Below are 26,522 nucleotides of genomic sequence, written 5' to 3'. Positions count from 1 at the left end.
GGCTCAGCATAGCCAGTATTACTTCGGTCATGTTGGAGTTCGGCCATGGTAAAAACCATCTCACTTGGTTTAAGCAGTGAGGGGGGTGTTGAAGGATAAGTATTATCCTTCAGGAGGTTAAATCCTAGGAGGACTCTGCATGGAGGAGTAGAAGTCCTATTAGGATTGTGCCACACAAAACCTATAAAAGCTCACAAATATCACCTTTGAAAAGGTAACACACAACTTTGCTTTCTGAATACACAGAGCTTTTGTCTATTTGTCAAGCTTACTGACTTAGGCATCGGAGAGGTTTCCGGCACACTCCCGTCGGCTAGCTCACGTTTGTGTTTTCAGGTGATAAAGCGACGACGTACAGAGGAGCGCAGACTTGATCAACAGGATTATACGAGAAGGTTTATTTCTTTCCCGTACAATTGGCGCTGTCTGTGGGAAGTAACAGACAGGACAAAACCTCTTGATCAAGCTTTACCTCTTTAGAAACAATGGCACACATTGAAGAATTGCCACAGTCCGCCATCGGCGGGCAAACTCTAGATGGGGGTGCAAGGCGTGAGGGATTACCTTCTATCCCTCCCATGGCAGACTTGGAGTCCCAACGACATAACATCAGGAGGGATACTAGGGGGAGACGGACTCACAGCCCTTGTCACTCTCGTTTACAAAGTCCTGACAGGCAAAGGCGGAGGATTGATCCCCAAGTTTTGGAGGACCGCGTGAAGGAGCAAGACGAATTGATAAGGAAGATGGCGGCGGACATGGAGGCCTTGAAGCGCCAGATAAAGAACAAAGAAGTGACGACAGGAGAGGGGCGCAAAAATAAGACGCCCCCTCGCCACTCAGAAAATTGTAGTAGGAATACCACACTCTCGCAAGGAGAGAGGAGAAGCCTCAGGACAGGCGATACTCAATCCAGGTCTTCCAGAACTCGTCACTCCAGGTCTGAGAGGACGAGATCTGAAAGATCATACACTGAAGGAAGCACGTATTGGCCCTCACATACGCACCAAACCAGATCTAGACAGACGGAGTTACCCAGATCATCCGACTTACGAACCGTGCTCGAAGAAAAAGCACGATGCAAGGAGGATGCCAGGGCACGGGATCCACACAGAGTTTTTGCCTTACAGCGGTTGGCTCCTCGGACGCATGGAAGTGTCGAGGTTGGAATGCCAATACCGCGCCCTGCCTACGAACCAACGGACAAAGCATTAGCAAGGCTGCAAACTTCGCCTTTTGTTCCGGCGATTGAAAATGCGCCCCTACCATCAGGCTTCCTTCGGCCCAAATTCACTACATATGAAGGGAAGACGGACCCCTACTCTCAATTGAGCCACTTTCGCCAGGTCATGGCTGTATACAGGCGAAACGAGGCCTTAATGTGCATACTCTTCCCATCTAGCCTTGGCGACCTAGGCTTGACTTGGTTCGAGAAACTTCCAGAGGGCAGCATAGCCTCTTGGGCGCAATTGGTAGAGGCGTTCGTAACAAGGTTCCGAACGAACACTAAAACCCTGGTGGAGATTGACCAATTGCTCTCCATCGACATGGGCGATAAAGAGACCCTAAGATCCTACAATAGTCGCTACTGGGAGACATTCAATCAGATTGGGGACTGCCCCACCAATCTCGCCATTGCACAGTATAAAAGAGGCCTTCCAGTCGGGAACAGACGAAGGGACTCAATCACCATGACGCCACCCCTCACCATGGAAGCCTTGATGGAAAGAGTGCATCAGCACATCAGGGTAGAAGAGGATGGCGCACGTGCCAAAGCCAAATCTGGGGCAACCACAGTACCAGAAAGGAAGACCTCAGCGAAGGTTAATACGGTAGATCGACCAAACAGAAACGGATGTGGCAAACGAGATAACGGAGAAGACCCGGATAAAAGATGGTTGAGAATCCGCACTGCCATAACCACGGTGTTCAAGAAACCAATATATTGGATTCTGAGCGAAATAAGAGATGAGCCTTTCGTCAAGTGGCCAGCTAAGCTGGGAGAAGCACAGAAGGACTACGGCGAAAGATCGCGGTGCACCTTCCATAAAGAAAAGGGGCACCGCACTGAGAATTGCACACCATTGAGACAGCACCTGGAGGAATTAGTGGCGGCAGGTCACTTGGATAAATACATTGAAGGAGGGACGCAGCCAGCCCCCCAGGACCATAATAACCCCAATGGGATGCCAATCGACGCCCCGCCTCAAGGCATTATCAATGTGATTCATGGAATTTTCGAACCTGAGCGTGTATGCGAGCTCAGGGGATCAATCAAAAAGGCTGAACACTTAAGAGAGGTGCTAAGTGCCCAACCTGCCATCAAGAAGAGGAAGACAGAAGCCACAAACGTCATGTCCTTTTCAGATAAAGACTTAGAACGGATATATTGCCCTCACAATGACGCCCTGGTCGTCACTCTCCGAGTCAAGGATTTTGACGTCAAGCGGATTCTGATTGACCAGGGTAGTTCATGTGAAATCATGTACTACGAAACATTTAAACAACTGAAGCTACAAGACAAAGACTTAGCGCCTGCTGTATCTCTCCCAATTGGATTCAACTCCATGCCAGAATGGCCCGTCGGCAAAATAATTCTTCCAGTCAGAGCAGGAAGCGTGACGAAACAAGTGGAGTTCTGGGTATTGAAGGTCCCCTCCACTTACAACATCATCTTGGGCAGAACATGGCTGCATGCCATGCGATCGGTGGCGTCATCCTACCACCAAGTAATGCGGTTCCCCAACGATACCGGGGTAATTGAAGAAGTCTATGGAGACCAGATCATGTCGAAGCAATGCTTCGCCACGGTGAATGGCAGCCACGCTGCCAAGGGATATGTTCATTCGGTGGAAGAACCTGAAAGCAATGAGCTATTCGCAGATGTCGGCAAAGCGGCGGATCAGAAAGCAGTGGAGGACTTGGTAGAGGTAAAAATAGATGAAAAGAACCCGGATAAGTTCTTTTTGCTTGGTTCGTCGTTGTCCAGCACTGAGAGATTGGAGGTCTTGGAATTCTTAACCTCTAACATCGAAGTGTTCGCCTGGACACCCTACGACATGCCAGGCATTGATCCAAACTTCATCTGTCACCAACTCAATGTCTACCTGTCCGCCAGACCAGTCATTCAACGCACTCGCAGATCGGCACTTCACCATGCCGAAATAGTGGCAGAAGAAGTAGGTAACCTGCTAGAGGCAGGAGCAATCAGAGAGGTGCACTACCCAAAATGGATCTCCAACACGGTCGTAGTGCCAAAGAAGAATGGCAAATGGTGTGTCTGCGTTGACTACAAAACAGTTAACAAGGCGTGCCCAAAAGACAGCTTTCCTCTACCACGGATAGATCAACTGGTAGACCTAACGGCGGGGCACAACCGACTTAGCTTTTTGGATGCATACAGAGGCTACCACCAAATCGCCATGTATGAACCAGACAAGGAGGTCACATCCTTTACAACTCCGAGAGGACTATACTGTTACAAGGTCATGCCCTTTGGCCTGAAGAACGCAGGGGCAACATTTCAACGAATAGTCACCAAGATGTTTGAACCATTGTTAGGAAGAACGATGGAGGCTTACTGTAGAAATTTAATGTATAAAGAGAAAAAGAGAATTGTATTATTGATTGATGTTTGTAATATTGAATAATTGAATGCTACAATGATTCCTATATATAGAAGAGTAGGTGGTAGTAGGTGGTAGATGGAGTAGGTAAAGTGGAGGTGGTAGGTGGAGTAGGTGAAGTGGAGGTGGTAGTGGTGTAGTGGGTTTAGTGGAGTAGGTGAGGTGGTAGTGGTGTAGTGGGTTAGGTTTAGTGGAGTAGGTGAGGTGGTAGTGGTGTAGTGGGTTAGGTTTAGTGGGTGAAGTAGGTGATAGGTTTTAACAGCCCCCCGCAAACTCAAGGGGGATAAGAACTAACCAACTTGAGTTTGGAGAGAGTAACAAAACAAGAAAATACATAAAAAATAAAAGAGGATAGGAGACACTGTATGGTCGTGTCAGACCGTTGTAGAAGACCGATGTAGAAGACACTGGCTCGTGTCGGACCGATGTAGAAGACAGTTTATGGGGTCATGTCGGACCGTTGTAGAAGTCAGTTTACGGAGTCTTGCTGGACCCTTGTAGAAACTAACCGGAATCAATGTCGGGACAATTTACAGAGTCTTGTCGGACCCATAAAGGAGCTAACCGGAATCAATGTAGGGACAGTTTACAGAGTCTTGTCGGACCCATGAAGGAGCTAACCGGAATCAATGTCGGGACAGTTTACAGAGTCTTGTCGGACCCATGAAGGAGCTAACCGGAATCAATGTCGGGACAGTTTACAGAGTCTTGTCGGACCCATGAAGGAGCTAACCGGAATCAATGTCGGGACAGTTTACAGAGTCTTGTCGGACCCTTAAAAATCGCACCCTCAAAAGGTGTGCCCAATTTTTCAAAAAAGGCGTGCCATCAAAAGGCGTGCCCAATCCATAAAAAAACGTGCCATCAAAATGCGTGCCCAATCCATAAAAAGGCGTGCCATCAAAAGTTGCGCCCTCAAAAGGCGCGCCCACTTCATCAAAAGTCGTGCCCGACAGAAAGCGTCGAGCCATCAAAAGGTGAGCCGGAGACGCGGCGTGTCGGCCGCGTCGTCAGTGTCAATATAAACCAATGCGGAGGCGGAGGAAACCAAACCAGACTGAAACCTCTGAACTTGTCATTCTGAAACAATCTGTAAATACTCTGTATCCAACCCTTCTCGGAAACACTCAGCAACCCAAAAAACATGGCCTCTTCTTCCCTTTCAGCTACCCAGAACATGGCCTCATCTTCCCATGGTCTGCTCACTCTCTTTCCCGACCTCAACGAGTCAACAGGAGAGATAACAGGTGCGGTGGCCCGTGAACCTCAACCAAACACCTCTGGTTTTGCTCCGTTGAACTTTCCGATGTGGTTGGTGGAGCAAAAAATGGCAGTGCAAACGGATATTGAGGCCAATCAGTATACATTGAAGTCATGTGTGGAAACCATGACTGCGGTCACAAACTTGTCGCACCGGCTGCAGAGTAGGACAAATGAGGTGCAGCAGTTAAACGCCCAACTGGCTCTGCTCCAGCATGTATAAGGATGCGCGAGCAGAGATAAGTGTGCTAAAGGCAGAAAATAAGGAGCTGAAGCGGAAGGCCACCGTGATGTTCCGATTTGGAGGTCCGCCATATGCTGCAGTGGAGGAGTATAGGGGAGTGAACGTGCTGGGCGGCGTGGAAAACACGGAGGCAGCACCGGTAAGGGCCGCTCAGGACGGAGGCAAGAAGAAGAGACCGGCGGCAGAGTAGAGAAGAAAAATCCCGCCTGTGAATGTGGTTGTTTGGGTTTGTTGTTGTTGTTGTTGTTTTTTTTTTTTTTTTTTTTTTTTTTTGGTGTAAAATTGTGATCAGGGCGATATCCCGATAGAAATAAAATGAGTGTATTGTGCAAATCCGAATGGCTTGAAGGTACAAGACTGAGCAGAAAAATTAGATGGAATGAATTTTTTTTTTTAATTATTTTTTTATATTTTTTATTTTTTTATTTTTAATAATAAAAAATTGAGGTTCAAGGAAAAGTTGGGCTGTGGAAAGAAGAAAAAGAAAAAGTAGCACCCACGTGAGTTCCATCCAATTTTTTATATATATAAGATTAAAAAAAAAGGTTTGGACGGTGGAAAAATATTTTAAAATAGAAAAAATTATATAATATAGTTATCTCTTTGAAACTATATGCTGGTGTTGATCAAAAAAGTGGGTCAAATTACCAATACCGCCAATCTTGTAGACATCCTGAAGTGGGAGACGAAGAGGCTTGTCTGATGGCCTCTTGGGCTCTGTAATCATGTCGAGGGCATCAAGAAGGGTTGGGCCCTTGTACCATGTTACCGGTGTAGAAGACACTGTTATATAGACTGCCCAAAAGATATACATGGATATAGATATCAAGCCCTCAAAAGTCGTGCCCTATTTTGTGGCTTGGAATAGCAGGGGATTGAAACCAGACGCAAGGAAGGCCGGTGTCGCGACGGAGCTTTGGCAAAGGGACATCGACGTGCAAGCGGTGGTGGTCTCCAGCGACTGAACAGTAGTGCACTCAGAAAGGAAATTTCAAGGTATGTGTAGAAAAATTTTAGCAGATTAGGTTGAGGTCCGGCGGACGGCCAAGGCGAGGTTGCCGCCCGCCGGTGAAGCGAAAAATACTAAGTGCTTAACCTTGCTCTGATACAATGTAGAAATTTAATGTATAAAGAGAAAAAGAGAATTGTATTATTGATTGATGTTTGTAATATTGAATAATTGAATGCTACAATGATTCCTATATATAGAAGAGTAGGTGGTAGTAGGTGGTAGATGGAGTAGGTAAAGTGGAGGTGGTAGGTGGAGTAGGTGAAGTGGAGGTGGTAGTGGTGTAGTGGGTTTAGTGGAGTAGGTGAGGTGGTAGTGGTGTAGTGGGTTAGGTTTAGTGGAGTAGGTGAGGTGGTAGTGGTGTAGTGGGTTAGGTTTAGTGGGTGAAGTAGGTGATAGGTTTTAACACTTACATCGACGACATGGTGGTCTAAAGCAATGATGAGAATGACCATCTCAAGGACCTGGGAGAGATGTTTGAAATCCTAAAAAAGCACAAGTTGCGCCTCAATGCATCTAAGTATGCATTCGGAGTAGGATCTGGCAAATTCTTGGGCTTCCTTGTGACCAACCGGGGAATAGAAGCAGACCCCTCCCAGATCAAAGCAATCCAGGACTTGGAGAGTAGGGGTGAGCATGGACCGGATTGGTCCGGATTGGGAGAAAACTAGGACCAATCCGTTATCTACGGTTCCTGAAAAATTAAAACCAATCCAATCCATTTAAATTGTAGAACCAATCCGAACCAATCCGTTGAAACACGGATTGGATCGGTTTAGGACCACGGATTTAAATAATTAAATAACAAAATGGGTCCCTTTCTTTAGGTGCAAAGCAAACAAAATGGGTCTTTTACCCCATTCTAAGAATGGAATCATTAATCATTAATCAGTAACTACCACCAATCTTAGTAAACAACTAAGATAGATCAATAAATTTCAAGTCCCTATTTTAATTAAAAGCATTCTTATATTTTATTAGTAAGAGATGCACATCCAGAGAAAACTGTGTTAGGATGTAATGTTATAAATGTTGTACACATTTGTGGGTATTATTGTAAATATTCAAATGAGGGTTTTGTCAAATCCTTCCCATATATGAATATACATTCTCAACCCTGTTTGGGTCCTCCAGTATTTTATGGTATTGGAGCCAGAGACATCTCTCTCTCATATACTTTGTCTCCCTCTTTCTCTCTTACTAATATGGCCATTGGCCATCAGCTCTTTCCACTTTCTTCTTTAACTGTTCATCTCCACAATATTATCAACCATGTATCTGTTAAAATTTGATTAAAAAATATTCTGTTATGGAGAGACCAATTTACATTGATCCTGATTTGCAATGACCTATTTGGCTATATAGATGGCACAATTGTTGCACCATCAAGAAAGACTGTTGATAAAGAAACTCATAAACAGGTTAATAATCCAAGCTATAAATCATGGGTTCAAATGGATCAAAAAAAAAACACAGAAAACTCAGTCTGAGATAAAACAGAACAAAACCAGATAACATGAACAATCACATTTCAGAGTGTGACATAATGAAAACATAAAACATAAACAATCGATCTAAATAAAAACATAATGAAAACATAAAAATAATAAAAATAAAAACAGAAAAGAAAAACCTCCTACTTACATTTACCGAATCCACTGTAGATGACATGAAACAATCGATCTAATCTGCGATGGATGATCTGGGAACCCATTTCAGAGTGTTAGAGAGAGAGAGAGAGATGAGAGATGAGAACACCGAGAGAGAGAGAGAGAGCTCACCGACAGAGAGAGACGAGCAGCAGCACACCGATCTGATCTGAGATGGATGAGAGTGTGAGAGAGATAACTCAGTCTGAGATGGGAAAGAGAAGAGAGAGAGAGACACCATCTATATAGAGACCTCAGAAGAGTGAGAGGCGTGAACGAGTGAGGTGAAGCTGCTGGACCTGGATTAGGTTTACATTTTAGTATTTATATCATATAAGAAATTATATGGTGTGGGAAGGGATATAGTATAAAAATATAGATTATTTCTAGATGGTCCAGATCGGTTCCAATCCGGAACCGTGGAGTTCAATCCGGAACCGATCCGTAGCCTACGGATTTTGAAATTCTCAATCCGGAACCGAACCACGGATTCAAAAAACCAATCCAAACCTATCGGATTGGACTGGACCGGATCGGATTACGAATTTTACAGATTCCTTGCTCAGCCCTATTGGAGAGACCCAACTCGGTAAAAGAAGTGCAGCATCTCACCGGCATGGCGGCTGCACTCAACCGATTCATCAGCCGATCGTCAGACAGACTACGACCATTCTTTCAAGCTTTAAAAGCCAAGTTTGAATGGGACGAAGAATGCGATCAAGCTCTGGAAGGCCTGAAAGAATACATGTCCTCTCCACCATTGCTAGTCACCCCAATACCAGGAGAAAAACTCTTCCTATACCTTGCAGTTTCTCAGCACGCAATTAGCGCAGTGTTGGTCCGTGCGGAAGGAATTCAACATCTGCCCATCTATTATGTCAGCAAGACATTGCTGGGAGCCGAAATAAGGTATTTGCCACTGGAAAAACTGGCATTAGCCTTGATGATGGCCTCCAGGAAATTGGCACACTACTTTCACGCCCACACCATAGTCGTCCTCACAGCTTTCCCACTAAAAGCTTTGTTTGAGAGGGCGAACTTTTCTGGGCGAATTTTGAAGTGGGCAGTAGAGCTGGGACAATTCGATGTCAAGTTCCAACCTAGAACCGCAGTAAAGGCCCAATCTTTGGCAGACTTCGGCGCAGAGTTTACTCCTGGAAGTCATCATATCTGCCTAGTCGACCTAACTGACACAATCGAACTAGGGATGGAAGTTGACGCCGGAATAGCGCAACCCCTAGCAGAAGGTACTCAGTTAGACTCCAAGGCAGACCAGACTAAAGACAGCAAGGAAGAAACAAACCAAGACTCACCAACAAATAAAGACTTGGTTCAATCAGATAGCGAGGGGCAGACAGCAAACATGAACCTTGAAGAAAACACCAGCAACATTCTTGACCCCACAACATCATCCGACCCCTCCACTTGCTGGAAGTTGTTCGTTGGTGAGATGTGGAAGCTCTTTGTGGATGGAGCATCCAACCGGCATGGTGCAGGACTTGGCATAGTCCTCATCTCACCGGACGGCCTGGTTGTGGAGCAAGCAATCAACCTTGGCTTCCCAGCATCAAACAACGAAGCGGAATATGAAGCACTTTTAGCAGGACTCAAATCAGCATACCACATGAAGGCCACCGAGTTAATGGTCTACAGCGACTCACAGCTGGTGGTAAACTAAATTTCTGGCGACTATGAAGCAAAGGATGATAGGATGGCCAAGTACCAAGAATTGGTCAGAACAGAAATCAAGAAATTTGAAGTAGTGAGGATAGAACAGATAGGCAGGGAGGAGAACAGCAGAGCAGACGAACTAGCAGGCTTCGCCTCGATGGCAGACACCTCCATCCCTCATCCACTACTGATCGACTATCTACCTAGACCAAGCATTGAGGACCCCGAAGCAGAAGAAGTATGTTGCGCAGAACTAGGCCCCTCATGGATGGATCCCATCATACTATTCTTGAAAGACGACGTCCTACCGGAAGAAAAGAAAGAAGCCAACAAAATTAGAGCAAAGTCACAGCGATTTTGGCTCTCCTCATCTTTGGCATTATACAAAAAGTCATTCTCAGGACCCTATCTAAAGTGTGTCCACCCCAGCAAAGTAGAAGCATTCTTGTACGAGATACACGAAGGGGTGTGCGGAAGCCATCAAGGAGGAAGATCGCTAGCTTACAAGGCCATTTCACAAGGATACTGGTAGCCATACATGCAGGCAGACTCAGAGAAATATGTGAAGAAGTGCGAGAAATGCCAAAAATTCGCACACCAAATACATCAACCAGCTAGAGAACTCCTACCATTAACTAGCCCATGGCCTTTCGCAATGTGGGGCTTGGACATAGTAGGACCACTTCCAACAGCACCCGACAACAGGAAGTTCTTTCTCGCAGCAACAGACTACTTCACAAAGTGGGTGGAAGCAGAAGCATTGTCATCAATCAAGGAAAGAGATGTGAAGAAGTTTGTCTGGCAAAATATCATCACTCGGTTTGGAATACCAAAAGCCCTAATCTCAGACAACGGCACTCAGTTCGACGGCAGAATCTTCAGAGGCTTTTGTGAAGAGTACAAGATAGAGTTCTATAATTCTATACCAGCGTATCCTCAAGCAAATGGCCAAGCAGAAGCATCAAATAAAGTTGTCTTGGATGGATTGAAGAAGAGGTTAGAGAAGGCAAAAGGCAAGTGGGCGGAAGAACTTCTTCATGTTTTATGGGCTTACCGCACCACACCTCGACGATCAACAGGAGAAACACCATTCTCCTTAGCCTACGGAATGGAAGCAGTAATCCCACTGGAAGTTGGCCTCCCCACAATTCGAAGCGAAAATTTTGATCCCGACTTGAATGGAGAAGCCATAACATTGGAGCTCGACCTTGCGGAAGAAAGAAGAGAAAGAGCACTGGTTCACATTGCCTCATATCAACAAGAGTTATCCAGGAAATACAACAAAACGGTGCATCTAAGACAATTCAAGATCGGAGATTGGGTACTGCGCAAAGTGATGGGAAACACCTTGATACCAGGAGATGGCAAGCTAGGGCCAAATTGGGAAGGTCTTTACAAAGTGGTTGGGTTAGCAGGCAAAAGAGCATACCACCTAGAAGACAAGGACAGCAAAGCAATCCCTAGGCCATGGAACACCGCCAATCTCAAGTTATTTTATTTTTAGCTTTCCTCTTTCAAACATGTGTAATTTTTTCCTTTCTCAATAAAACAAGTCGATTCTTTTCAGCATAGTTGTTTTTTTATCAGTTTTAGAGAAGTCAGGAACATTGCAAACATTTTACTTTAGGTTGGCTGGAAAAACCAATCTATAGGTTGGCTGGAAAAACCCACACTCTTCCTAAGCCTAGGATAAGGATCTAGGCTGCAGGACGTTTGGTCGGAATAACCAACCATTTTATTCTAAGTTGGCTAAAAAAACTAACTTAGAGGTTGGCTGGATTAAACCAACACCCTTCCTAAGCCCAGGATAAGGATCCAGGCTGCAGGACGCTTGGTCGGAATAACCAAACATTCTATTCTAAGTTGGCTGGAAAAACTAACTTAGACGTTGGCTGGATCAAACCAACACCCCTCCTAAGCCCAAGATAAGGATCCAGGCTGCAGGACGTTTGGTCGGAATAACCAAACACTTCATTCTAAGTTAGCTGGAAAAACTAACTTAGAGGTTGGCTGGATTAAACCAACTCTTGTTACTCTTCAGCCAAAAGTAAGGGTATGGCTGAAGAGTGGTTGGCTGGATTAAACCAACTCTTGTTACTCTTCAGCCGAAGTAAGGGTATGCCTGAAAAGTGGTTGGCTGGATTAAACCAACTCTTGCTACTCTTCAGCCAAAGTATGGGTATGGCTGAAGAGTGGTTGGCTGGATTAAACCAACTCTTGTTACTCTTCAACCGAAGTAAGGGTAAAGCTGAAGAGTGGTTGGCTGGATTAAACCAAACTCTTGGTACTCTTTAGCCGAAATAAATACATCGGCTAAAGAGTGGTTGGCTGGAATGCTCAGTTAGACTACACAGCTGAGACTAGATTAAAGTATCTCGGCCACAATACTATTAAGAAGGCAAGCTCAAACAAAAATTCAAACCGAGATAACAGTTGGAAGTGAAAAGATCATAAAAAAGTTATTACAAACATACAGATAAACCGAAACAAGAGTTCAAAACAAAAAGGAATTTTTCATTCATCGAAAAGTAATTACAAAGGGGGGGCCATAGCCCGGTTACAAGAGCAAAAAGTAACAAAGAAAAGAAAAGTACAGAATCAAGTGAAAAGGTCTTCAATTTCGGCGTCAATATCAACTTGAACACCGGTTGCAGATGGAAGATTAGTCTCAGTAGCAACTGGCAGAACGATATCAGTCGATGGCTCAACAGTCAGGTCTTCAACCGTTGCCTCCAACCGACTTGATTGATCGTTGACTTGCTCGTTGACTACCGGAGTAACAGTTTGTTCGTTTTCTTCATCTTCATCATCTGAATCCTGCAAAAATTGTTCTTGGACAGAAGCAGCATATTCCGCTAGTGAGGCCGGAATAAAGTATTGCGGAGCATTGTAGACCTCGGTTTCAGGCCCACAACCGAGCTGTTCCACAGCACTCCTCCAGCCACACCTAAAGAATAAGTCCTTCGCCCCCTTACACTGTGGAATATAGAGGCCCTCCGCCTCTTTGAAACCTTGGGCGTTGGCATCACCGACCTTCTTCTTCAGATCGGCTATTTCGGCGTCTTTTTTGCCTTCAAGTTTGGCCAACTCGCGCAAGTATTTGTCTTTCACCGTTGCTGCAATTTTTTGTTTTTCGGCTTCAGCCGAGCTAACAAGTCCTGTCAAGCGACCGTTCTCGAACTGTAACTCGGCTATCTGCTTCTTGGCTTGCTCAAGCTCGGCTGTCTTTGCCTCGGCATCTGCCATGGCATGCCTGGTTGTCTTGCGGCGCTCCAGCACTTTCTTATGTGCAATATTGTTCTTCTGAATGGCCTGCAGAAGGGTAGTGACTCTCTTTAGCTGGACTGACAGTTGGGAAAAGTTAGACAAAGAAAAGGGAGAGCCACTTACCAGGATCATTGATTTTGTTGATGACCGGATGGCCTTCAGTTCGGTGTTTAGTTGTTTGTTGTGGTGTTCCATGTCTTTTGGAAGGCAAACACTCTTGGCTAGATTGAAAGCCATCAAGTGATCCTTCTCAGCAACAATCAAGTTAGTTTCCTGAATATCTCGGTTTTGAAAGGTAAGACTTGGAGCCCATTTGGAGGAGTCAGCTCGGTCAGAATACTCCGGTTGAAGGCTTGGTTGAGGGTTGGGCGGAAGAATGGTCTCATCCTCGTCAACAAGTCGCTGCTCGGTTTGGCTAGTCCGGGCACGCTTGTTCGCCCGAGATGAGGATGGCTGCTGGGATGGAAGGGCTACCACGGTCTCAGTCGTTTGGCTTGGTGGCGGTACTTCGGGTCTGTTGGTCTCGGTCAAGAGGGCCCTGACTCTATTTCTTTTGGCCATTTCTTCTTCAGCAGTTAGTGGGATTAGTCTGATTTTTGGCAAGGTTAGGTCCGGTTCTGGGGCCTCCTCTAGCAGAAAGTCGGTTACTCTCGCTTTTCGGCGGCCGCTATATCTGTAGGTCGGCTCGAACTTTAGTAGCTTAGCCCAACTACGTTCTGGATACCGTAGTGCAGCGCGCAAAGTCGCTAGATTTGGGTAGCTGTATAAAGAATGGAGGTGGGCAGAATTTGCGAAAGAAGACAACTGTTAGTTCAGCTGAAAGATTAAAAAACCGAAATATAAAATAGCACGCAAGAAAACCGAAGTAAATATACCAGGTTCTCCTTTTTTCCAATTGATGCTTCGGCCAGGAATCTGGGCTTGGTGATCCTCAAAGTTCCCAGACACCCAGAAAAAATCGTCGTCGTTTAAGTCTTTATCCGGTGTGTTCTTTATTATTTTCTTACGACGGCGGCGTATTCTAAGATAATACACCCAGCCGTCTTCCTTCGAACCAATGGAGTATTGGTGAAAGATTTCGGCTAGACCGAGGTTGAGACCGGCTTGGCGGTTCAGTTCGGCTATACCCATTATTATACGGTAGGAATTGGTGGATAGTTGGGTTGGGCATAGTCTGGTTTGCCTAAGAAACTCACAAATTAAGGGTTGGACTGGAAATCGTAGTCCGGTTTCTATTATGGACAAAAGGGTAAAGGGGACAAAGCCTTCATTGCCCCAAGGTATGACATCTTTTTCGGCTAAAATCAGGTAGACGTCATCGGGTATATTGTAGTCTTTTCTGAATTCGGCTAGGCCGCCCGGAGTATTTACTAGATACCTATACTTCCCCATTTATTGTATAAATTATGAATAAATTAGTTCGGTCCAAAAATTGTGCTCAGTAGCACGGTTGAGTGCGCAGAGGAGTGCCTGGGCAACCTAAGTCTGCAAAATAGAAAACAAAGGGGTTAAGTACAGGTCATTGGACCGTGCTACAAGATAAAAGTAAAAAAATAGGAGCCCTACTTCGGCTATATGGATGCTACAGGTTCTATCTCGGTTTCTGCAAGGTGATTGGTAGCTCGGTTTGAGCAGGGCTTTTATTAGTTCGGGCTTGGCAAGCGTCTGGATATCTCAGTATGCTAAGTGCAAACTTAGTTCGATTGTTTACCTCGGCTAAGGTCTATCAAGAAGTGGTTTTGACTTATTCAAAGCTACTGGTGTTAACATGAAGTGTTAGTCCGGTTATAAGCTGACTAGACTTTTACCCTTAAACAGTATCCTAGTTCGGTTGCATTATAATTTTGGATCAAAAACCAGTTTGGTACAAGATATATCATATACTCATGTGTTCTACTGCTAAGTTTTTCCATAGAAAGTACAGAGCAAAGCAAAATGGAAAAACGTGTTTGCAAAAAACACAGAAAACAAAACACAGAAAGCAAAATACGAAAACAAAGTAAAAGTACAGTGCTTACCTGATGAAGAGGCAAGAGTTGGAGGGAGACTAAAAGTTATGAAGAACACGAGCTCAGAAGATTGAAGAAGCAGTAGAGGCACAGAGAGGGAAAAATTGCAAAGAGTGTCAAAATGAAGAAGCAATGGAGGCTCAGATAAGGAAAAGTTACAAAATATGGCAAAATGAAGAGGCTCGTTTTAGGTAAAGGGAAAAGGGCGGGACTGTTCAAATTTCACGTAGTACGAAGACGGCGTGACAGCCGTCCTCAGTCAATCAGTGCGTGCCACGTGTCCTGAGAAGGAGGAACGATTCAGTTGCTGTGATTGAAGAGACGTTTGTGTGAAATTAGCTCAGCTGGAAGGCTTAAGAGTTTTAGCTCGGCTGGAAAGGCTAAAGGGTTTTTAGCTCGGTTGGAAAGGCTTAAAAACATCAGCTTGGCTGATAGACAGGTAATCCCTATCATGCTGTGCAGATGGAATTAAGGGGCAATTGAGAGGGTAGTTTTTGTAAAAATTGGGCCGAGCTGGGAGATGGTTATTATGGCCCACAATACGAAGGGCTGAGTAAAGAGGCCGTAAAGTTACTCCGGCCCAAGAGAGGTATAAAATTACTCCGGCCCGGGATAAATGTGATGTTACTCCGGACCGGAAGCAACTTGGAGTTAGGCCGGTCTCAGAGTTAGCCCGGTCATGGCGTATTGTGGTTAGAACGGTCAGAAACTTGCTACTCGGTAGCTCGGTCTAAACGCGCCATGGTTTGTACATGAGAGAACTGAGATAAGTTGTAGCAAAAGGAAGAACCGAACTAAGGATAGTTCGGCCTACAATACTGGCTCAGCATAGCCAGTATTACTTCGGTCATGTTGGAGTTCGGCCATGGTAAAAACTATCTCACTTGGTTTAAGCAGTGAGGGGGGTGTTGAAGGATAAGTATTATCTTTCAGGAGGTTAAATCCTAGGAGGACTCTGCATGGAGGAGTAGAAGTCCTACTAGGATTGTGCCACACAAAACCTATAAAAGCTCACAAACATCACCTTTGAAGAGGTAACACACAACTTTGCTTTCTGAATACACAGAGCTTTTGTCTATTTGTCAAGCTTACTGACTTAGGCATCGGAGAGGTTTCCGGCACACTCCCGCCGGCTAGCTCACGTTTGTGTTTTCAGGTGATAAAGCGACGACGTACAGAGGAGCGCAGACTTGATCAACAGGATTATAAAAGCTCACAAATTCCAGCTGGTGATTGTACCACCTTAATACCAAGAAAGTAACGCATCTTTCCTAGATTAGTCATATCAAACTCATCCATCATAGACTTTTTAAACTCAATAAACATTGTTTCATCATTTCCAGTGAATATCAAGTCATCTACATACAGACAAACAATAAGACGATTACCTCCCTTTCCAGATTTGACGTACAAAGTATGCTCATGGGGACATTTTTGGAAGCCAGCACTTGGGAAGTAAGAATCTATATGACTGTACCAAGCCCGAGGTGCTTGTTTCAGTCCATATAGAGCCTTTTTCAGTCTATAAACTTTTTGCTCATTCCCTTTCTGTACATAACTTGGAGGTTGATCAATGAAGATTTGCTCATTCAACTCACCATTAAGAAAAGCGGATTTTACATCAAGCTGATAAATGGACCAAGAATTTTGTGCTGCCACCAAACGAATGGTGTCATGCCTTGCAATAGGTGCAAAAACTTCAACATAATCAACGCCATATTCTTGTGTATATCCCTTAGCCACCAGCTGAGCCTTAAATTTATCAACCTCTCCTTTCTCATTTAGCTTTGTTTTGTAGATCCGTTTAACACCAATGGTTTTCTCCTTCCAGAAGATCAATTAATTTCCAGGTATCATTCTTTTCAATTGCTTCTATCTCTACATCCATTGCTTTCCTCGATTTTAAGTTCTTGACAGCATCATTAAATACTATAGGATCACTATCTGCAAATAGAGCAAGATGAGCAAAAGTTTCATTATCAGATAATTCATTCACACTTACATAGTCTGTCATCCAATAGGGTCTTTTTCTTGGATGTTGAACATCTTCACTTGAAGGTTCAATTTCAACTAGCTGATTTAATGGAACATCTGATAAACTGTCTCCAGCGGATTGCACTTCCTCTTCAGTGTTGTTTTCATCTTTTGCATTTAAATCAACCGAAACAGATTTATTTCTTGTGATACTCCAATCCCAGCTGCTGTCTTCATCAAACACCACGTCAAGGCTAATGATTATTTTCCGAGTGAGTGGTTTAAACAGTCTATATGCTTTGGATTCTTTACTGACACTGAGCAACACACATTTCACCCCTTTGATCAAGTTTGCTTCTCTTCTCATCAGGTACATGTGCATAGGCTAAGCATCCAAATATCTTGAAATGATCAATTGCTTGTTTGTGTCCGGTCCATGCTTCCTCTTGTGTCATGGTCTTTATAGAAAGTGTAGGGCTTCTATTCAACACATGAACGCTCCAGTTTACAGCTTCAGGCCAAAAACTCTTAGGAATGTTCTTCCTTGCAATCATGCTTCGCACCATATTTAGGATCATGCGATTTTTCCTTTTTGACACACCGTTTTGTTGTGGTGTGTATCCGACAGTAAGCTGTCTACGAATGCCATTTCTTGCACACAAGTTAGTGAATTCATGTGAGGTAAATTCACCGCCACGATCAGTACGGAAAACCTTTATGGACTTGCTAGTTTCTTTTTCAACTTGAGCTTTAAATCTTTTAAATACAGCAATAGCCTCAGACTTTTCTATCAAAAAATAAACCCATGTTTTTCGACTGTAGTCATCAGTAAAGGTAATGAAGTAACTTTTATTGCTGTTCGATGTTGGATTAATTGGCCTGCAAATGTCTGAATGGACTAGCTGCAGTGGTTGGATGGCTCTCCATGCGCCCTTTCTAGGAAATGGGTCATAATGCTGCTCGCCAATGATACAATCCTCACAAACCTTTGAAGGAGATTGAATATGTGGAAGTCCTTTCACCATTTTCTTTTGTTGCAAGGTTTTTAGCCCATTAAAGTTCAAGTGCCCATATCGATAGTGCCACAGCCATGCAAGATCTTGTACTGTAGATTTGTGACATATCTGATCAGCATGTTTAGTTTGAGTTTGCAAAGGAAACACCTGATTTCCTGTCATTTTGACCTTTGCAATAAAGCCCTTCTGTGGATGATGAATTTGACAACAACTCTTTTGAATGATGATGGCAAAACCTTTCTCTTGTTACTGACCAAGACTAATCAAATTACTTTTGAGTGTTGGAACATAAAACACGCTAATAATAGTGTACATATTGTTATTCATTAGAACTTTGATGTTACCCTTCCCCATGACACATATATTAGTATTGTTTCCAAGTTTCACTTTCTCTCTAAAAGTCTCATCTAAATCACAGAAAAGGAGTTTGTTACCACTCATGTGATTGCTGCAGCCAAAGTCTAAGTACCATGCATCATCTGATTTAGTCTCCCTCTTGTCGATGTACGCCATCAAAAGTAGCTCTTCTTCAGTTTCAGCAAAATTCATCTTTGTATCCTTCTCCTTGTCTGGGCATTCATATTGGAAATGGCCAAGCTTATGACAATGATAGCATTCCATACTTGCCTTGTCAAATGGTGCTCCTTGATTGTAGGAAAGTTGGCGTCCCCTACCTCTTCCTCTTCCTTGAAATTTGCTATGTCCTCTGCCTCTCCCCAGGGATGTTTCTCGATGAATTGAAACTTGCAAGTCTTGCTCCTCCACAACATGCCTAGTCATCCTCTGTTCATGTACCAGCAATGAGCTTTGCAACTCATTAATCGAAATACTATCAATGTCATTCGATTCTTCAATGGAACATACAACATAATCAAATTTGGGAGTCATTCAGCGAAGGATTTTCTCAATGACTGCAACATCTCCCATTTTCTTGCCATGAATACGCATATTGTTTGCAATTGCCAGTGTTCTTGCAAAATAATCATTTACTGACTCCTCTCCCTTCATGTGAAGGGTCTCAAACTCTTGGCGAAGAGCTTGAAGTTGTGCACATTTGACCCTTGCCGTGCCTTGATACTTCTTTTTCAGGGAGTCCAGATTTCTTTAGCAGTGTCCTTGAGGATGGTTTCCAGAATGGCACGATCTATTGCCTGGAACAAGTAATTCTTTGCCTTCAAATCCTTTAGCTTTTGTTCTTTGAGAACCTTCGTTTGTGCATCAGTCAGAACTACATCGTCTGCTGGTTCAGTAATACCATTCGCTACAAGACCCCAGTACTCTTTAGATAGCAAAAAGTTTTCCATCAGCATGCCCCAAAGGTCATAGTGACAATCAAAGCGAGGGATTGCTGGTTGCACAAAACTACTATTTTCTGATGCCATGTGATCTTGCTGCTGCAAGTGGGAAGACTGTTGCTTTTTTGATAATCAAGCCCCTTGATGGAGCTCTGATACCAAATGTTAAATATCAAAGCTTTGAATATTGTAGTGCAAAATACTTGTGAAAAGTTGACTTCTTATTGAATAAAATTAGAGACCTAGTTTAAATAGGCTTACAGAAACAAACTGAACGGAAAATCAAGAAAAACAATATCCCACTTCTAACAGCCTAAGACTTATGGGATTCTCCAAAGGAATAGATCAAATGCTAACTAAATGCTTGTTTGGGATATCCTACAAAAGACAAAAAGCCAAAACGTTATAACTATTCACAAAAAAACAAAAAACCACAGAGATTCGCCAGACTCGTACAGGTACTAAAATTAATTTTTTATATGACTGGCACCACTTTCATACAAGTACAAACAACAAAAAAACCAAAAAAAAATAAATTAACAATTTGAAAACATTGTACCAGACCTGGGAAAAAAAAAAAATTATTTTCCAACAATTACGAAGGCCACAGAGGTCCGCCAGACCCGTATTCACATGCGGAAGATTCCATGTCAGTATGCATATGGGCACAAATGTAATTTTGTTATTTATCCAATGTTTTAGGACACATTTTTTTGTAAAAAGTTAAAAAGTTATCACAAACAATCATATTTTTTTCCTCCACTTTTTTACCCAAAAAGTCAAAAAGTGCACTTATATAGTTCATCCCAAACAACCCCTAAGTCCCTAACAAATAGGGATTATTTAACAAAGCAAAACAAAAACAACAACTAAATATCTAACATGTATAACTTTTCGTTTGTATATACAGCTTAATGTGTATGTATATTTGGGTATGTGAGCATTTTCCAAATGTCTTGCTAAAATTGTTAATTTGTTACGATGGTTCTCTCTCTCTCTATATATATATATTTGTATAACTTTTTGTTTGTATATACAGCTTAATGTGTATGTATAGCTGGGTATTCGAGCATTCTCCAAATGTACCTCCAAAATTGTTGATTTGACCGTGACTTTTGATATTTTGTCTTTAGCAGACGCGTGCAAGAAGAATGAGGAATGCTCCTTCGAGTGAGTTCATCTATTTGCATTTTTCAGTCCATCTATTTGCAATTTTTTCAGTTGAAATTGTGGCATTTTTTATTTGGGAATCTAATATTCAGGTTCAAGAGAGGAGCCAAGGCAGGCAAAACGCCGCCGCTATAAGCCGGGTACAGTGGCTCTTCGTGAGATTCGGTTTTACCAGAAGACCTGTAAGCTTATCATTCCAGCTGCTCCTTTTATTAGAACTGTGAGCTCTCTACCTCTCTACCTCTCTCCCTCTCTCCCTCTCTCTCTCTCTCTATATATATATATATATTTATAATAATAATAAAAAAAACAACGCCCAATTAGTACACATTAATGTGTGTTTGGGAGGGAAAAAATTGAGTACACACCTAACTTTTGGCATAATGCCTATAATAATAATAATAATAGTATAGATATGTGTGTGTGTGTGTGTGTGTGCACATTTATGTTGAAATGATCAGTAATCTCATTTATGCCACTTTCTTTGTTTGAACTTATGTGGGTCTTGTCGGGGCGAGTTCTGGAGTTTGTGTGGTCTTGGGGTGGAGCTTGTGTAAAAGGCTTGAAGTTTGATCCCATTGGCAATTATGTGGTTTATATGGAATGAACACCGGAGAAGAAAGTTTGTTGGCCATGCCAGGACAATTTTGAAAATTAAGAGATTTTTTATTTTTATTTATTTTTAATTTTTTGTATAGTTGGTATTCTAGGAGGATTAATCTGTTCTTAAATTAATTTTTTTGATTTTGCATGGAGTAGACGTTTTTGTATAGAGTTGAATGATCCTTCTTTACATGGGTTGGGCATACCCTTGTGCCTTCTTATTAATATACCTTTATTTACTGAATAGAAAAAAACTAATATGCACTTCTATCTACAAGTTATAAGAAAACCAGTCAATAGTAGATTTCCCGATCCTATTTTAACTACTTTACCATAAAGCTGTCCCCTATCATGTCAGAGCACATAAGGCACCAGTTTATTTGTAAGATTGTGGTAGGCTTGGGAACTAGGTTGCAAATTTGGTACCTGTTCCAACTAATTCAAGGAATTTGGTGGGTATATATTTCACCAGTTTAGTGTGTTAGCCTTATCACTGGATTCTGGTGAACATTTTATTTACTTAGGCACTATATGGCATAAACTAAATAAGTGCATTTATTTGGGTCACATCAACTCTCTAGTTTTTGCATATCTTTTTCGTAAAAAGTCAAAAAGTATACTGATTTAGATCATCCCAAATAACCCCTTACTTTAGTATTCAACTAATGCTGCATATTTCTGTACCATTCTCAATGTTTTTACTCCATTATTTTGCATCATTTATTACAAGATTCTAATTTAATAAAAGTGAAGTTGAGGAAAGAATCAGGATTTGTGAACAAGGATTTAGAAGAATTCTTACACTAATGACTGACTGCTTAACTAATAGTCTCCTACAGCGTCATATCTTGCGGAATGTCTCCTAGGTTGTGTGCAAGTTTATAGCCAATCATCCTAATATGAAGATTAGGAATTTATATGCAATTCTTTGCTAATTTTGCTCTTTGTTGGATTTTTTGTTTTTTTATTGCTTATTTTATTTTTTACACATTTGATCTTATTATGTGGTTTGAAGGACATGGCTTACTGTTTCTCATCATCTATGGTAGGTGAGAGAGATTAGCAATTTTTTTGCCCCACAAATCATTCGGTGGACAGCTGAAGCTTTAGTGGCAATTCAAGAGGTAATTGCAACCTTTTCCAATTTAACGAGTGCATGGAAGTGTTGGTATGAATGCATGCATGTTAAATAGGTGGTGATGATGTGCATTTTTGTATTTGTAGACATAGTTGTGCACATGCCATCATTTTTTTGTTCAACTTGTCCAAGGTTTGATTTATTTTCCCTAGTAGCCTATAGACACCAAGCAAGTTTTACCCTAGAATCACAATTCCAATATGTTGTCCAACTAAGTATTGAAAGTTGATCTTCATCATCATGAATTTATATCAACATTGAGATCTTAGGTAAGCTATGAGCAACTGATTAACTAATGTAACAAGTAATTACTGTCTTGCAGCGTTAGGATTTACCACCACATTGTTACTTGCATACAAAAATTTATTGGCCACATTAATAGACAGATTCATATGATTATACATTCTACTTATCCAAAATATATATAACTAAATGATTCTACTTTCTATTTCCTACAAATCATTCACATTACCTTTATTATCACCTCATAATAATTGCCAAAGATTAATCTCCCTTCTTGCTTCTCTGTCTTTTGAATACTTATATCCTGGTTTTGTTTCTCTTCTTTGTTTCCTGCACTCTATGCTTTTGGTAGCTATACCACATGGTGTGCTATTTTAGAATTGTCTTATTAAATCTGACTAATGTATTTGTGATCTTTTAATGTTGGTAGGACATGGGATCTAAATAGCAATGTTAATATTGTGTATGGAAGTTTTTATTGTTTATTTATGTATGAGGACTTAAATCTTTAACCATGTTTGGTAGGTTTCGAAATTGCAATGTCTATAATCATGATTTCACATGATTTGTGGGTTATTTAGATCGGAAAGTCAACTTTATTTTGTAATTGTAATTATGATAGTAAGGCAGTGATAAGTAGTCTGCTATTTTAGAATTGTCACATAATTAGATGAGAACCAATGTTTGGAACATTGCTGTCCAGTGTTAAGTGGCTGTCTTGGCATGTCACATAATTAGATGAGAACTTAAGGAGCAGAAATGGAGAGACCATATGCAATTTTTGGTTGGTATATAATGAGGTAGATAGGTAGGATGTTGACTGTAGAAAAAGATGAGTAGTTATGCAATATTAGCATCTTTGCCCTTTCAGAGGTGGAGATTGTACTATGCATTATTGCTGTTGGCTCTCTTTTGTCAATTTTCTCCCTTCCTCTTGTATCGTAAGTCATAACTAAGCAGAATAACAAAAAAGGTATCTTGTTAATTTTTGTGGAAACTGGTGTTCATTTTTTATACATCATACATGACTCAATGTTGACATTTGCAATTTTATTGTTTTCATTTGGTTTAACTGATTTATTGAATTCATTATGATTACTTATCTGGAACTAGGCCAATACGCAAGTTGGTCATCTGGGTATTTTTCTTTGGGCACACATCTGTCACATCTTTCATATAACCAAGGGTGGTGCCCGCATATCTGCCTACTAGAATGATGATTCTAATAACCCTCAACAACTAACCCTTTGTCCATCAATCATCTCAATGAAGCTTTATCAGGACTACTTGAGATCATTTGTTATGTAAAAATCTTAGTTTTGATTGGATATGGGACTATGATTCTGTTGGTTATTAACCTATTACAGTCAGTGATATCATTTTTTTAGGCAGCAGAGGATTATTTGGTTCATTTGTTTGAAGATGCAATGCTCTGTGCAATCCATGCAAAGCGTGTCACACTTAGTAAGTGAGAGTAAATTAATAACCATTCTGTGAGATGTTCATCTATGTTTTTACAGTCTCCTCTTTCCTGAGCATGTTTGTCCTACCAGTTATGCATGAAAGCACTAGTTAAGTGCTATTGAAACCTGGCCAATTGTTGTTCAAGAAACTAAGTGGTACAAGTTGTAGTAAAAGATCTCAAGCTCAATTTTTATTTGTTCATTTAAATTTTGTTTACTGCATAACTGATCGACCAACTTGTTTCTGGCCTTGCTTCCATGTTGCAGTGCATGCATTCTATTTGCATGGACTGATGAGCAACTGACTTGATATTGTGAATTATGTAGTTTATATTCTTCATTAAGGATAGTATAGTCCTTTAGGTTGTTAGGGTTTGATTAGGGTTTGACTCTATTAGATTATATATTTGTACTTATTTGATTGATCATAGAATAATAAGACAGACCAGTTTGTTATCATGGTATCACAGCCACGACTTAGATGTTAGCATACCTTCGCAGGTCATCATCGACAAATTGCAGCCCCTTTCTCTCTCTTTGCAAGGCCTTCGCTGAAGTTCTCTGTGGTCTCTATTCTCTTCGTTGCACATTGCTCTTGTTGGTTGCTGGTTCTGAGCCCTAGGTTGCGTGTTCATCTGGTTGCATCGGAGCCCTAGGTAGAGATGGCAATTTGAAACCGGCCCGATGGGGACCCGACTCCCCGACCCCGAATTGAGCGGGTTTTCCCCGAAAAATACCCCCGACGGGACGGGGATGGTATTTAAAAATCAATCCCTGAACAGATTCGGGCCGGGGACGGGGATTAGTGTCCCAGTCCCGTACCCGGTCTGGCCCCGTCCCCGATCCCCGGCCCGATTTATCCCCGATGTTAAATTACAATTTTACCCTTATATATATATATATATATATAAACCACGTCTCTCAGTCTTAGATCTCATGTCTCATGTCTCTCTTCTATCCCGTCTCTCAACTCTCTCTAGCTCACTGACTTCTCTCTCTCTCAGATCCACCACTGCCGCCGTCCAGCTCGCACCACCACCACCACCACCACATCGCGTCTCTCATTCACTCCACCACCGCGTCTCATCTACTCCCTCTTCTCGACGTCGCCGACCACCGCCGCGTCTCATCCACTCCCTCACAGATCAGATCTTTTTTTTTTTTTTTTTTCAAATCTGTTTCAGATCTGTTTAACAGAGTCAGATGTGTCTCGGATGATGAGTTGTATTTTCTGATGATGAACTTCTTGTTGTTGTTGTTGATGATGAGTTGTATTTTCTGAAACTTTTTTTAGTTGTTGTTGATGATGAAAATTTCCGAAAATTTCTGAAACTTTCCGAAAATTTCTGAAACTTTTCTGAAATTTTTTTTTTTGTTTCAGATCTGATTTAGATGATGAACTTCTTGTTGTTGTTGTTGATGATGAGTTGTATTTTCTGAAACTTTTTTTAGTTGTTGTTGATGATGAAATTTTCCGAAAATTTATGAAACTTTTCTGATTTTTTTTTTTGTTTCATATCTGATTTAGATGATGAACTTCTTGTTGTTGTTGTTGATGATGAGTTGTATTTTTTGAATTTTATTTTTTTTTTATCCGGGGAACGCTCGGGGTCGGAGAAACCCGATCCCCGTTGGGGGCGGGGGTGGGGGTAGTGACAGGCTCCCCGTCGGGGATCGGGGCCGGGGCCGGGGAAAATTCGAGCATCGGGGATCGGGGACGGGGAGTGTGATCCCCGGCCCCGCCCCGCCCCGTTGCCATTCCTAGCCCTAGGTCATCATTGACCGTTGCAGCCCCTCATCTGGTTCAATCGAAGCTCTGTAATTCCTTTACGTGGCTCGGATTGGTGACCCCTCTCTCTTCCTCTAGTTCACACGATCAAAGTAAGGTCTGCAATTAGCCTCTCTGTCTCTGAAATTGACTTTTGATTTTAGGATCAGTCTCTCTCTCTTCTCTGCCTTGGTTCTCTTGATTGATATTTGTGGTGATAAGGTTATTATAAGTTTGACCTAATTGGTTGTGTAATTATAGCAATAGCAACTTTGATCAGTCACTCTGCTTTGGTTTTATTGTATTGCTTAATTATAGTATTATGGCTGATGATAAATTCCAAGCTATCACCACTAAGTTCGATGGTACCAATTACTCTTATTGGTCTCATGTAATGAAAAATTTTGTAATGGGTAAAGGCATGTGAAACTATGTGATTGGTATGACGATTAGACCTACGGAATCTCAAGAAACTGAGGCTGATGTTGCTAAATGGGATAAGGAAAATGCACAAATTTTTACTTGGTTTCATAATTCAATTCAAACTACCATTTGTATGAATTTTTTCAACTATTCTACTTCTAAACAAGTTTGGGACTATTTGAAAATTATATACCTTGAGTCTAACTTTGCAAAACAGTATGAACTTGAGATGTCTATTCGCTGTGCTAGTCAGAAAGATAAGTCCATTCAGGAGTTCTACAATGAGATGACTACTTATTGGGATCAACTTGCTTTGATGGAACCGTCATATTTACAGTTACTTGACAGTTATACCAAGTATTGGGAGAAGCAACATCTTATTCAATTTTTTATGGCCTTTCAAGATCAACTTGAGCCACTTCGGGGAGCTATTCTTCATCGGTCTCCCTTGCTTTCTGTGGATGGTGCTATTCGTGAGCTTATTGTGGAAGAAACTCGATTTAAGGTGGCTCATGGTGCTCTTGCTTCCTAGTCAGTTTTTGCCACTCCTCTGCTCTTGCCCACCCCTTCTCCTTTATTTCAGGTTACTGGTAAGCCTAAGCCTCGGGTTTCCATGGATGAGTGCAACTTCTGTCGTCAAAGAGGCCATTGGAAACATGCTTGTCCTAAACTTTTGCAGCCTAAGGGTCGTTCA

General features: G+C 42.0%; 1 protein-coding gene and 1 long non-coding RNA gene across 6 annotated transcripts in view; one reads left to right on the top strand and one right to left on the bottom strand.

Annotated features, from left to right (window-relative positions):
* LOC114314482 (histone H3-like centromeric protein CENH3) overlaps window positions 1–26,522 on the top strand; it is a 45,798-nt gene that overhangs the window by 2,562 nt on the left and 16,714 nt on the right. The window contains exons 3-6 of one of the 5 annotated variants that reach the window (XR_014362676.1): window positions 20,154–20,190; window positions 20,283–20,410; window positions 21,843–21,917; window positions 23,542–23,638. Coding sequence is in view for 4 of the 5 variants with exons in the window: in XM_028260970.2 (XP_028116771.2) it covers window positions 20,154–20,190; window positions 20,283–20,410; window positions 21,843–21,917; window positions 23,563–23,638 (316 nt within the window). In the remaining variant the exon portion in view is untranslated. The remainder of the gene's footprint in view (window positions 1–20,153; window positions 20,191–20,282; window positions 20,411–21,842; window positions 21,918–23,541; window positions 23,639–26,522) is intronic. The other 4 variants (XM_028260970.2, XM_028260971.2, XM_082917152.1 and 1 more) reach the window with 4 other exon arrangements.
* On the bottom strand, window positions 7,089–8,088 carry LOC145820674 (uncharacterized). The gene is made up of 3 exons (XR_014362677.1): window positions 7,921–8,088; window positions 7,784–7,841; window positions 7,089–7,417 (listed from the first exon to the last, which is right to left on the bottom strand). It is a non-coding gene; the product is annotated as an uncharacterized LOC145820674 (long non-coding RNA).

This window comes from Camellia sinensis, chromosome 2 (assembly GCF_055761805.1).
Source record: "Camellia sinensis isolate YWXY chromosome 2, ASM5576180v1, whole genome shotgun sequence".
In the NCBI taxonomy this organism is placed as follows: domain Eukaryota; kingdom Viridiplantae; phylum Streptophyta; class Magnoliopsida; order Ericales; family Theaceae; genus Camellia; species Camellia sinensis.
The sequence above is the reverse complement of the archived record's forward strand: the minus strand, read 5'-3'. Positions and strand labels throughout refer to the sequence as shown.